This window comes from Aquarana catesbeiana, linkage group LG04 (assembly GCF_042186555.1).
Source record: "Aquarana catesbeiana isolate 2022-GZ linkage group LG04, ASM4218655v1, whole genome shotgun sequence".
NCBI lineage: Eukaryota > Metazoa > Chordata > Amphibia > Anura > Ranidae > Aquarana > Aquarana catesbeiana.
Window position 1 is genome coordinate 290,127,002 of NC_133327.1, and position 12,907 is coordinate 290,139,908.

At 41.9% G+C, this 12,907-nt stretch overlaps 1 protein-coding gene across 2 annotated transcripts in view; it reads left to right on the forward strand.

The window, feature by feature from the left end:
- MLIP (muscular LMNA interacting protein) overlaps positions 1-12,907 on the forward strand; it is a 514,228-nt gene that overhangs the window by 290,508 nt on the left and 210,813 nt on the right. For both annotated transcript variants that reach the window (XM_073626679.1, XM_073626680.1), the window contains exons 6-7: positions 4,663-4,728; positions 4,801-4,887. In XM_073626679.1, coding sequence (XP_073482780.1) covers positions 4,663-4,728; positions 4,801-4,887 — 153 coding nt within the window. The remainder of the gene's footprint in view (positions 1-4,662; positions 4,729-4,800; positions 4,888-12,907) is intronic.

The window sequence follows — 12,907 nt, forward strand, 5'->3', positions numbered from 1 at the left end:
AATCTTGTAAAGTGGATGAGGAGAGAGGATGTGGTAACTAATATTCTGGGTTTGAGATTTGCTTCGGCTGAGAAATGTTGGGGGAGTTTTTTCATAAAAGGAGTAACCAACAGACAAAAAGAGGTTTCCTGGATGGCTTTCCTGGGCTGTTTGCTTACAAAGTCCTTTTTGAAAGCAAGGGATCTGGTCAGAGATGATAGATGCCCAAGGGAAGGATATGGGGGGGGGGGTGGAAACTGCAGCCCATGCCTTTTGGGAATGTGATTTTGCAAAAAAAGTGTGCAGAAGGGTGGAGAGGTTTGTGAGTGGTGTGGTGGAGGTGGAAAATATGAGTTTTGTGGGGTGGTTTTTTGGTTTGGTGGGAGGAGGGTTGCAACAACGACGAAAGGCCTGGATTTTTTTTTGCTATCCTTAAAGAAGTACTGTGGGATGCTAGGTGTTGGAGTTGGAAGAAAAATCATAACATTTCAGAAAAAGATTGTATGAATCTATGTCTGGCCAAATTGTATGTCGTGCTGTTGTATGATAGAAGGTGGATGGGGGTGGAGGATGCAAACCTGCACTTGAAGTATGATAAATGGACGAAAGAGTTTAGTGGGGGGTAGAGTCTTTTTTTACTTACCTTTTTTTACTTAGATTTTTATGGAAAATATGTCCAGATGATGCAAGGAACGCTGCTCAGTAAAGGAGTTTTGAGTTGGTACTGAGGAAGTGATTCAGTGGTGGGGGAAAAAAAAAAAAAAAAATCTGCTCTTATCAGTTGCCAGGAGTAGAGAACATTCGGTTCGCATCCAGAACATGCGAACAGGCAAAAAATTTGTTCGAACACGCAAACACCGTTAAAGTCTATGGGACATGAACATGAAAAATCAAAAGTGCTCATTTTAAAGGTTAATATGCAAGTTATTGTCATAAAACGTGTTTGGGGACCTGGGTCCTGCCCCAGGGGGCATGTATCAATGCAAAAAAAAGTTTTAAAAATGGCTGTTTTTTTTTTTGGGAGAAGTGATTTTAATAATGCTTAAAGTGAAACAATAAAAGTGAAATATTCCTTTAAATTTCGTACCTGGGGGGTGTCTATAGTATGCATGTAAAGTAGCGCATGTTTCCCGTGTTTATAACAGTCCGAGAGCAAAATGACATTTCTAAAGGAAAAAAAAGTAATTTAAAAGTGCTAGCGCTAGTGTCGGCTATTAATGAATTGTCGGTCCCAACAATAAACATAAAAGTCATTGAAAGTCATTGATAAATAAAAAAATAAATGCATGGGGGTCTCCCAAAATTCCATTACCTGGTATCCATACCAGGTCTGGTATGGATTTTAAGGGGAACTCCGCACCAAAATTTAAAAAATATGGCGTGGGGTTCCCCCAAAAATCCATACTAGAATGAATTTTAAGGGGAACTCCGTGCCAAAATTTAAAAAAAATGGTGTGGAGTTCCCCCAAAAATCCACACCAGACCCTTATCCGAGCACGTAACCTGGCAGGCTGCAGGAAAAGAGGGGGGGACGAGAGAGCGTCCCCCCCTCCTGAACTGTGCCAGGCCACATGCCCTCAACATGGAGAGGTTGTCCCCATGTTGATGGGGACAAGGGCCCCATCCCCACAACCCTTGCCTGGTGGTTGTGGGGGTCTGTGGGCGGGGGGCTTATCAGAATCTTTAAGCCCCCTTTAACGAAGGGGACCCCCAGATCCCAGCCCCCCATGTGAATTGGTAAGGGGTACATTGTACCCCTACCATTTTACAAAAAGAAAGTGTCACAATGTTAAAAAAACCACAGGAGACGGCTTGGGACAAGTTCTTAATTAAAAATAAAAATATATAAAATAAAAAAGAGATTCCAGCGATGTAATGAAATAAATCCATGCTCCTACTCCAGTGATGTAATCCAATTCTCGATCTCCAGCGATGGATGATTTCCAGCGACTCCAGCGAGGAACACGCACAGGATCCTGCCTCCACCGGAGGCACCCAGCCAATAATGCAGCACCAGCTTGACAGTTCTTATGTAGCTGAGGGCAGGGCCACCCGTCATGTGACCCCGTCCCCCTTTGACAAGGGGAAACGTGGGGATTTTCCAGTGACGTGTACGGGTGACCCCACCCCCTCTGATGCAACGGGAATCCTGCGCTGCATCAGAGGGGGCGGGGTCACCCGTACACGTCACTGGAAAACCTCGGCGTTTCCCCTTGTCAGAGGGGGATGAGGTCACATGGTGGGTGGCCCCGCCCTCAGCTACATAAGAACTGTCAAGCTGGCGCCACGTCATTGGCTGGGTGCCTCCAGTGGAAGCAGGATCCTGTGCGTGTTCCTCGCTGGAGTCGTGGGAGATCATCCATCGCTGGAGATCGAGAATTGGATTACATCGCTGGAGTAGGAGCATGGATTTATTGGATTACATTGCTGGAATCTCTTTTTTATTTTCAATTTTTTTATTTTTAATAAAGTACTTGTCCCAAGCCGTCTCCTGTGTTTTTTTTAACATTTTGACACTTTCTTTTTGGAAAATGGTAGGGGTACAATGTACCTCTTACCAATTCACATGGGGGGGCCGGGATCCGGATGTCCCCTTTGTCAAAGGGGGCTTCAAGATTCCGATAAGCCCCCCGCCCGCAGACCCCCACAACCACCAGGCAAGGGTTGTGGGGATGAGGCCCTTGTCCCCATCAACTTGGGGGCATGCTTTTGGCACGGAGTTCCCCTTAAAATCCATACCAGACCTGAAGGGCCTGGTAATGGAATTTTAGGGGACCCCCACGCATTTATTTTTTTTATTTTTCAATGACTTTCAATGACTTTTATGTGTATTGTTGGGACCGACAATTCATTAATAGCCGGCACTGCTCTAGCACTTTTAAATTACTTTTTTTTCCTTTAGAAATGTCATTTTGCTCTTGGACTGTTATAAACATGGGAAACATGCACTACTTTACAGGCAAACTATAGACACCCCCCCCCCCCCCCCCCCCAGGTACGAAATAGGAATATTTGACTTTTATTGTTTCACTTTAAGCATTTTTAAAATCACTGCTCCCGAAAAAACGCCTGGTTTTTAAAACTTTTTTTACATTGATACATGTCCCCTGGGGCAGGACCCAGGTCAACAAAAACCCTTTTTATGACAATAACTTGCATAACCTTTAAAATTAGCACTTTAGATTTCTCCCATAGACTTTTAAAGGGTGTTCCGCGGCTTTTTGAATTTGCCGCGAACACCCCAAATTGTTCGCTGTTCGGTGAACGGGCGAAAAGCCAATGTTCGAGTTGAGCTCATGTTCAACTCGAACAGATAGCCCATCCCTAGCCAGGAGGTGGCGCTTGCTTCCGTCTCTGATCTACGGCGAGGTGGATTAGGGGTGGCGGTGGCTATGCAAAATCTCTTGGCATAATGGCAACCTGGACGGTTAGAGATAGCTGAAAGGGAAGCCTCCTGATGGGGATGGAGAACCAATGTGTCCGGCTGAAGGGTCAGGTCCCTGGCCTTCTGGCTTAGATTGGTGTGGTCTTAGCTCCGCTCAGTTTTTCTGGAGAGCACACAGGGCCCTCTTTCCCACCGGGGGGGCGGTTAGTATTTCCCAAATGTAATTAGGTAGGAGCGATGGGAGCGGTGGTTGAGCGTTATGGTTAGGGGCTCTCCCTAAGCTCTCAGAACTCCAGACCTTCCTGGCTGGGGTGGGGGCTGCGCTGACTGGGCTGTTGGTCAGGGTTGGGATGAAAAGCCTGTGGTGAATGTGTCCCTAAAGTGAAAGTTCAGGGGTGCCTTACAATCACTGTGAGTGAGGGTCACTTTGATTTATGGCACCATGATCACTTCACCATACACAAGTATTTCCCCCCCATCCTCTAGAGCCAAGCCTTTTGGCAAGGACCAGAGGAATTTTTCATTCCTGGCCGAAGGGCCGGCCATTGTATTGAACAATGGACACTTTCACTTCTCCCACTTGCTTCTCCCCCACTCCCCCTTTAATTCCTCGTGTTTGTCACTTTTTTGTACTTCTTTGTTGAATGTGTTACACATTTGTCACTGTGTGATTAGTAGGGTGTGGGTCCTCGGGCCCACCCTGAACGTCTTGGGAGGGGGTGGACATGGCCTTCTGGCTTGGTTCACCCTCTCTCATGGAGTTTCCCTTTGGGGAAGTCCCACTGACCTTCCAGAGAAAGGGTGTCTATCTGGTTTCGGCCAGATGGACCCAAGTGAAATACCTCAGTTCCTGTCTGGAGCCTAACGCTCCAGGGGATCAGGGTAGGGTCCTTCCTAGTGAAGACTGTGTAGCACCCGTTGCATGTTTTTGTGTTCACTCTTTATGTGTGTGCACTTTTTTTGGCACCGGGTGAAGTTTTTGGGTGTGTTTCACACACCACGGGCTAAAAAGGAAAAAAAATACTATGTAAAAATATCCATAGCTGTAATTCATCTTCAACGCTTAATCCTTCCTCCCAACACTTCTTCTTACTATGTCCTGTGCTGGGAACATTTGGCAGGAAGGTTTCAGGTAACACTTTAAAATCATGCAAATGATAAAAATCCTAGGACCAATATAAACTTCTCCAAACATATATAATGTATAGTCATGAACATTATATCAAGGACGGGAAATATAAATGTATTATATAAGAAATTGCAGTATTATGTCCTCATAGAAAATTATTGTTCTTTAGGCGATTGACAAACCTGAAATAAATTCAACTACTGCAAGTAAAGAAAACCTGGATCCACATCAAGAGGTAAAGTCGTATTTATTTTTGGCCCTCATCCTAAGCATTCCCCAACATTAAATATTAATTTATGTTTTTTAGATGTGTTCTCCTGCATTACTTAGGCAACAAACGGAGGAGATATGTGCTGCCATTGATGAGGTGCTACATGATGACCCTCTGCCCATGGTAACTAATACATTTTAATTTTGATGCATCCCATTCATATATTTATATAGATTATTCCTGCGCTACCTAGGAGACAATGGTGTACAATGGTGTACATGGACAGCTGCAAACACAGAGTGGGATCAAACAAGGCCCATAAATAGTATAAAGCATAAAGAAAAAAGTGCTGCGCTGGTCCAATATAATGTGATTATGTGACAGTGCTTAAAAATACAAAATGAAAGTAAAAAGGGGGTATACGGGTACTCTGTTTGTATGCACAGTATCCTGTGATGAATACAAAAAACGTATAAAAGTGAGAAAATGTCGTGGATCCTGGTTCAGCTTATGTAAGGACTGTAACGGCACCGTGCGTGCAGGGAGCCGGTACCAGTAATCCTCATACACACCTGGTGCTAATATAACTTGTGCAAATAAACATTAAAGTGCTGTTGTGTCTGTGCAGCCCGTGCGAATAAATATGGTCATATACATGTACTTAGACAGTGAGCAATAAAGATAGTAGGTATCATAAACATAGCATGTGCAAACTACAATAGTATATAATAAATATAAAAAAGTGCAAACTATGCAAAATAAATATCCATGGAGGAAAAAGTGCAAACTATGCAAAAATAAATATTGTGCAAAAAACACATAAGTGCAAAAAGCAGGTGTATGGCGTCTCTCTATGAAATCCAAATAGAAAATGACACTACAAAATATATATGTTGTTGCGTGAAGTCCAAACCAAGTCTTTAAATGTAATAAAACATATATGCCAGTGCAAGCTCAAAGAAGATATTTAGTAATCCTTTAGCAATCCAACTGTGCAGCAAATAGCCGGTGGGGTGCCGAAAGAGAGAGGGTGTATATCCTTTTCGTGCTCAAACACACACAGGTGAGTAATGGCCCCTTACCTTGCGGCAATGGGACAACAGCATAGAAGGTAAATGGAGGAGATAGTCTCTCTTTGGGGTCCCTGGACCGGAGCCGGTGGTCCCTGTACTTTTAATCCCTCAGTACCAGCATCAATAGTAGCAGAGTCAACATAAAAAAAGGGTACCAGATAGTGTAGTATTTCGAACAAATCGGTATTTTTATTGAGGTTAAAAGCATGTACTCACATGAAGTAGATGCATATCACATATAAATCCTACGAGCGGCGAGCTCACTTCAAGTCACGTGATTGGGTGACGTCACGCGTAGGGACGGGATAGGCACTGATACAGATTTGGATTGACGAGCTCGCCGCTCGTAGGATTTATATGTGATATGCATCTACTTCATGTGAGTACATGCTTTTAACCTCAATAAAAATACCGATTTGTTTGAAATACTACACTATCTGGTACCCTTTTTGTTCTCCCTTATGTTGGCTCTGCTACGATTGATGCTGGTACTGAGGGATTAAAAGTACAGGGACCACCGACTCCGGTCCAGGGACCCCAAAGAGAGACTATCTCCTCCATTTACCTTCTATGCTGTTGTCCCATTGCCGCAAGGTAAGGGGCCATTACTCACCTGTGTGTGTTTGAGCACGAAAAGGATATACACCCTCTCTCTTTCGGCACCCCACCGGCTATTTGCTGCACAGTTGGATTGCTAAAGGATTACTAAATATCTTCTTTGAGCTTGCACTGGCATATATGTTTTATTACATTTAAAGACTTGGTTTGGACTTCACGCAACAACATATATATTTTGTAGTGTCATTTTCTATTTGGATTTCATAGAGAGACGCCATACACCTGCTTTTTGCACTTATGTGTTTTTTGCACAATATTTATTTTTGCATAGTTTGCACTTTTTCCTCCATGGATATTTATTTTGCATAGTTTGCACTTTTTTATATTTATTATATACTATTGTAGTTTGCACATGCTATGTTTATGATACCTACTATCTTTATTGCTCACTGTCTAAGTACATGTATATGACCATATTTATTCGCACGGGCTGCACAGACACAACAGCACTTTAATGTTTATTTGCACAAGTTATATTAGCACCAGGTGTGTATGAGGATTACTGGTACCGACTCCCTGCACGCACGGTTCCGTTACAGTCCTTACATAAGCTGAACCAGGATCCAGGACATTTTCTCACTTTTATACGTTTTTTGTATTCATCACAGGATACTGTGCATACAAACAGACTACCCGTATACCCACTTTTTACTTTCATTTGTATTTTTAAGCACTGTCACATAATCACATTATATTGGACCAGCGCAGCACTTTTTTCTTTATGCTTTATCCCATTCATATAGTTTGGTTTACTTTCTGTCTCTGTAGGTTGCTGCTTTCTTTCTCCCTCTCTTCCTCTCTTTTTTTCAGAGTTTGACAAATAAGAGAACACTATGATTATTGAATGAATTATGATACTATTCCACCTGTACTCATTTGTCTTCTTTGTGTTTTGCTGTGTGCACAAACACACTGCTCTTCAGTGTGCAGAAACCAATACTTGAAAAAAATGCTAAATCTAAATATTCTTTTATCTTCTAGCAGAGGTAAAACAAGATAGTTTACTGTGATTGAGATTAAACATAGATATCAAGCAATGCACAGTATGGACTTAAAATATCTTCCCCACATATCATGCAAATCCCCTCCATGACCTGAAGACAAAATTCTGTCCGCTCTCTGCTCCATGGAAGGAAAAGCTTGTCATGTCTCCACCATGTACATTCTAAAAGTGTTCATAACACTACAGGAAACATTTCGTATAGAAATGTACTACTACTATCTACTGATCGACTTCTGTACAACCTCCTTCTCAGTTTTTTGTTGCACAATCAGCTCCTTTGGTAGTAAAGTCTTTCTTCTTTTTACTTGTACCTACAGGTAAGCCTATAATAAGGCTTGTCATCACCGGCGCATGTGCTCTAAAGGGATGGCATACCCGTTCAGAGCTCCATGCCATGGCCGAGTATGAAATGAAACAAAGTATATATAGTGCAGAGCTCAGAACTGAGTGTCACCCAGGGTCCAGAGCTCAGGAGAGTGTATCATACAGGGGACAAGGCTCAGGAATGCATAACACACCCGGTGTAGGGCTTAGGATTGGATAACGCACAGAGTGATTTGCTTGTTGCCAGCGTGATTGGCACACAGCCAAAAATTGGCCAGGCTATGTGCTCCAAAGTAATTATATAATCGAAGCAAGCAATAAAATGATTTTAAACACTTCCTTATTAATCTATTTAGCTATAGCTATTGTGGAGAACTGTGTCTTCAAAGTTCACAACAAAGACACAGAATTCTTAAATATTGCCTACTACTATTACAGCAGCATCTTGGCAGCCTGCCTCCCTCTAATGTAAACACACAGCAGCTAGAAATTAACTGATCTTTGAAGAAACTTGAGGATGAATTACCTCACAAGAATCAGTTAGAGTGGTCAGGAAAAAATTGTTTAAAGTTATTTTTCTTTTCTTTTGCTTGTTAAAGTGATTGTAAAGTCTCAATTTTTTTTCTATAAAAATAATAAGCATGTTATACTTACCTGCTCTGTTGCAGTGGTTTTGCACAGGGCAGCCCAGATCCTCCTCTTCTTGGGTCCCTCTTTGGCACTCCTGGCCCCTCCCTCCTGTTGAGTGCCCCCACAGCAAGCAGCTTGCTATGGGGGCACCCAAGTTGAGTCACAGCTCCCTGTGTCCATTCGGACAGGGAGCTCTGGTTCGTCCCCACCTCCTCTCTCTCCTAACTGGGTAACTGACTTTGACTGACAGCAGTGGGAGCCAATGGCACCACTGCTGTATCTTAGCCAATCAGGGGGGAGATTCCCGGAAGTACGAACGATGCACTCGTGGACAACGCTGGATAGAAATGGGGCTCAGTTAAATATTAGTGGGTGCTGGGACGGCTGCTACACACAGAAGGCTTTTTATCTTAATGCATAGAATGCATTAAGATAAAAAACCTTCTGCCTTTACAACCACTGTAAGAATATGTAAATAATTTATTGCCCATAGACTGGGTTCAGATGTCCTTTAAAAGGTCATAGGTTGTACAGGTAGAATTTAAAGCCGAGCTTCAGGCAGATATAAAAGACACAAATTATTGTGGCTCTATAGTCATTAATCTTTAAATTCATTTTTTAAATGAAAGCAGTATAGTTACCTGCGTTTTACTTGGTATCAGCCTTTTACATTACCTGCAGAGATCATACTTGGAGAAGGAAAAGAAGTGCAACAGCTAAGGCAGGTCATACATGGTTCAAATCTGGGCCAGTTCAGCAGGAACCAGCCAAGATTCAAACTGTGTATGGGCAGGCTGAATGTACCAAGATAATTGGGTACAACCAGCATGCCAGGTTTTACCTGTGAGTATTGCTAGCGGCTGCTGTAGCCGCTAACAATAATCACTGTCTTCTCCCGGCTTCCCCTGCCCTCCTCTGCCCCCCTCTGCCCCTCCACCGGAGAAGACAATGGCCCGGCAGGAGGGATTCCCACATCAACCCGTAGTTGCAGGAAAAAAATTTGCTCTGGGTATGGCTGGCCTTACAGTTTTGCTGCAGTGTTGTGCTAAAAAGGGAATGCAAATGTCACGCGGTAAATTGCTTTGCAATCGCAAAAAAGGAATATGAGCTCCTTTTAGGTAACAATGTTGCACGTTGTGATTTGCTGCAATTGCAGCGCGACAATCGCGGCAAGATCGTGGAGCAATTGGGGTGCCATTAGAAGTAATTTGCAGCCATTTGAAATTGGGGGACAGAATCCCGGTGATTCCATCCGCGATCATGTGTGAATGCAGCCTAAAATTTATTTCACCTATGTGATTTGTCTGGAGTTCAGCTTTAATTGCTGTCAAGAAAAAAACAGCATTAATTAGCTTTAAGCTTGGCAGATCTTGCCGTTTGCTTTATAGAGAATTAAGCAAAATCGACAGCATTACATTTAGCCCAGGTTCACACTGAGCTGCGGGAATGAAGCTGTATGAGTTCAGCTGAACTCGCACGATTGCATTCCCGCATGTCAGTCGTGATTTCGGCTGTGATTTCACAGACATCTGTGCAGGCTTCTGTGCAGGAAATTGCACCCCAAAATTGCAAAAAGTAGTAAAGAAACTACTTTTTGAAATCGTTGCGGTGCCGCAAATGCAGTGTTGCACTGATTAGGACGATTAGGAAAATTTGACATGTCAAATCACATGTCAAATTGCACCAATGTGAACCAAGGCTCAGGGTAGGATTTCTAACTTGCATGATGAATGTTTCATCCTCAGCATTATTGTGGTTTTTGGGGTTTCCAAAGACTTGACCAGGAACTCTACAGGCAACCTAAAGTAGAAAAAAAAAAAAAAATATATATATATATATATAGATAGATATAAATATCTATATCTATCTATATATTTATTTATTTAAACAAATTAGATATAAAATTGACACGTGTATTCATTTTCATAATCCAAATGCATGAAATAGCAGATATAGAAAAAAGTACTCCCCTGTAATTACTACCACTTTAAATCTATTGAACTAGCATCCAGTGTTCCAAATTAGGTGCCACTGATTAAAATCTCCTTTGGGAGTATGCAGGTGGAGTGTGTCTTTTTTAAACCTCACATATTTACAGTTCACCTTTTTTTTTTCTAAATTCCAGCTTCCCTATGTGCCATTATACCATTAATGTACCTCTGTTATAGAAAAATAAAAGCTTTCTCTGTTTTTCAGAACAAGGCCTTATCTAAGTCCCTGGTGTGTTCCATAGAAAATTTCATGACTTCCTGGTAGGTAGATAAGGTTGCCACCTCATCCCTCTAAACCCGAAAGCCTTTGAACAGGTTCTGAGGCTAATTAAATGCAGATAAGGCACCAAGTGAGTTTAATTACCACCTTAATCAGCCACAGAACCCGTGTAATTAATATGTGTTAGGGTTTAGGCTGGATTCACACCTATGCATTTTTAGTGCTTTTTGCATTTTGCAGATTTGCACTACAGTCCATTTAACATGGTTTCCTATGGAACACGATCTGTAGTGCAAATCTGCAAAATGCCAAAAAGCACTAAAAATGCATAGGTGGGAATCCAGCCTTAGAGGGATGAGGTGGCAATCCTATATGTAGATCTAGTGCTAGCTCACACCAGATGCAGTTCCGTGCGCTTTTTTTCTGCACTTAGGGCCAGTTCACACCACATGCAGTCCAGTGTGTTTTTTTCTGCATCAAAAACGCATGAAAAGTAGGTTATATGGTTTCCAATGGCATAGATCACACCAGTGCAGTCAGTTCCAGGGCTTTCCAGTTCCAGAAAAAAAAAGTAGTAGAACATGTTGCATTTTACCTGCACTGGGCTGTACTGGAACGCAGTAAAATGCATAAAAAATGCACTGTAAGGCCCCATTCACACTAGCGCGTTTTTTGATGCATTTTGCATTTTGCAGAAATGCATGGGAATTTTTTAACATGGGTTCCTATGGAACATGTTCACATCAATGCTTTTTTGTATCTCTGCGTTTTTGGAAAGGGTCGGGGACTTTTTTTCATGCAAAAAGCAGCGTTTTGCATGTAATGGTTTTCAATGGACAAGCATCAAAAACGCAAGTGCACCGTTTTTGCAGCGTTTTTGGTGCGTTTTTGGTGCGTTTTTGCCGTTTTTTTTTTTTATTTTTTTTTTTTTGTAATTTTTTTTTAAGACTGTAAAAAAAAATGAAAAAAAAAAAAAAAAAAAAAAAAACGCAAAACGCAAATCGCGGCAAAAACGCGGCAAAAACGCGGCAAAAACGCGGCTCAAAAACGTGGCAAGCATGAAAAAAAACCCTCCAAAAACGCTCAAAAGCAACATGCATAGGTGTGAATCCTTAGGCTGGATTCACACCTATGCATTTTTAGTGCTTTTTGCATTTTGCAGATTTGCACTACAGATCCTGTTCCATAGGAAACAATGTTGAATGGACTGTAGTGCAAATCTGCGAAATGCAAAAAGCACTAAAACTGCATAGGTGTGAATCCACCCTGAGGCTCGATTCACACTAGCGCGTTTTTTGATGCATTTTGCATTTTGCAGAAATGCACGGGAATTTTTTAACATGGGTTCCTATGGAACATGTTCACATCAATGCCTTTTTGTTTCTCTGCATTTTTGGAAAGGGTCAGGGACTTTTTTTCATGCAAAATGCAGCGTTTTGCATGTAATAGAATTCAATGGACAAGCATCAAAAACGCAAGTGCACCGTTTTTGCAGCGTTTTTGATGCGTTTTTGATGCGTTTTTGCCGTTTTTTTTTTTGTTTAATTTTTTTTTTAATTTTTTTTTTAGACTGTAAAAAAAAACTGTAAAAAAAAAAAAAAAAAAAAAAAAACCCCAAATGCAAATCGCGGCAAAAACGCCGCAAAAACACGGCAAAAACGCTGCTCAAAAACGTGGAAAGCATGAAAAAAAAACCTCCAAAAGTGCTCAAAAGCAACATGCATAGGTGTGAATCGAGCCTAACGGACTCCAATGCATCAAAAAGGCTCTGGACCCTAGTATAGTGGAAAAAAACAGGAAAAAAGAAGAAAAAGAGCACCTGGAATGCATCCGGAAAAGCACTGGAATGTGTCAAAAATGTGCATGCCGGAACGTATCCGGAGTGCGTTTTTATAGTGTGAACCAGCCCTAAGTGCTAGTTCACACCAGATGCAGTTTTGTATGCTTTTTTTCTGCACTAAAAATGCATGCAGTGTTTTCCATGTATTCCAATGGCTCTAGTTCACACCAATGCAGTCAGTTTCCGATGCAGAAAAAAAAGTAGAGCGTGCTGCATTTTTTCTGCACAGAACTGTACTGGAACCTAGCAAATTGTATCGAAAATACAATGGAACTGCATCTGGTGTGAACTGTAAGCAAAAACTGACCCAGAACGTATTCGGAGTTCATTTTTGTGGTGTGAACTGGCCCTAAAAATGTATGCACAGTGTTTTCCATGTATTCCAATGGCTCTAGTTCACAACAGTGCAGTCAGTTTCCAGTGCAGAAACTGACTGGAACTGACTGCATTGGTGTGAACTAGAGCCATTGGAATACATGGAAAACAGTGTGCATGCAATTTTAG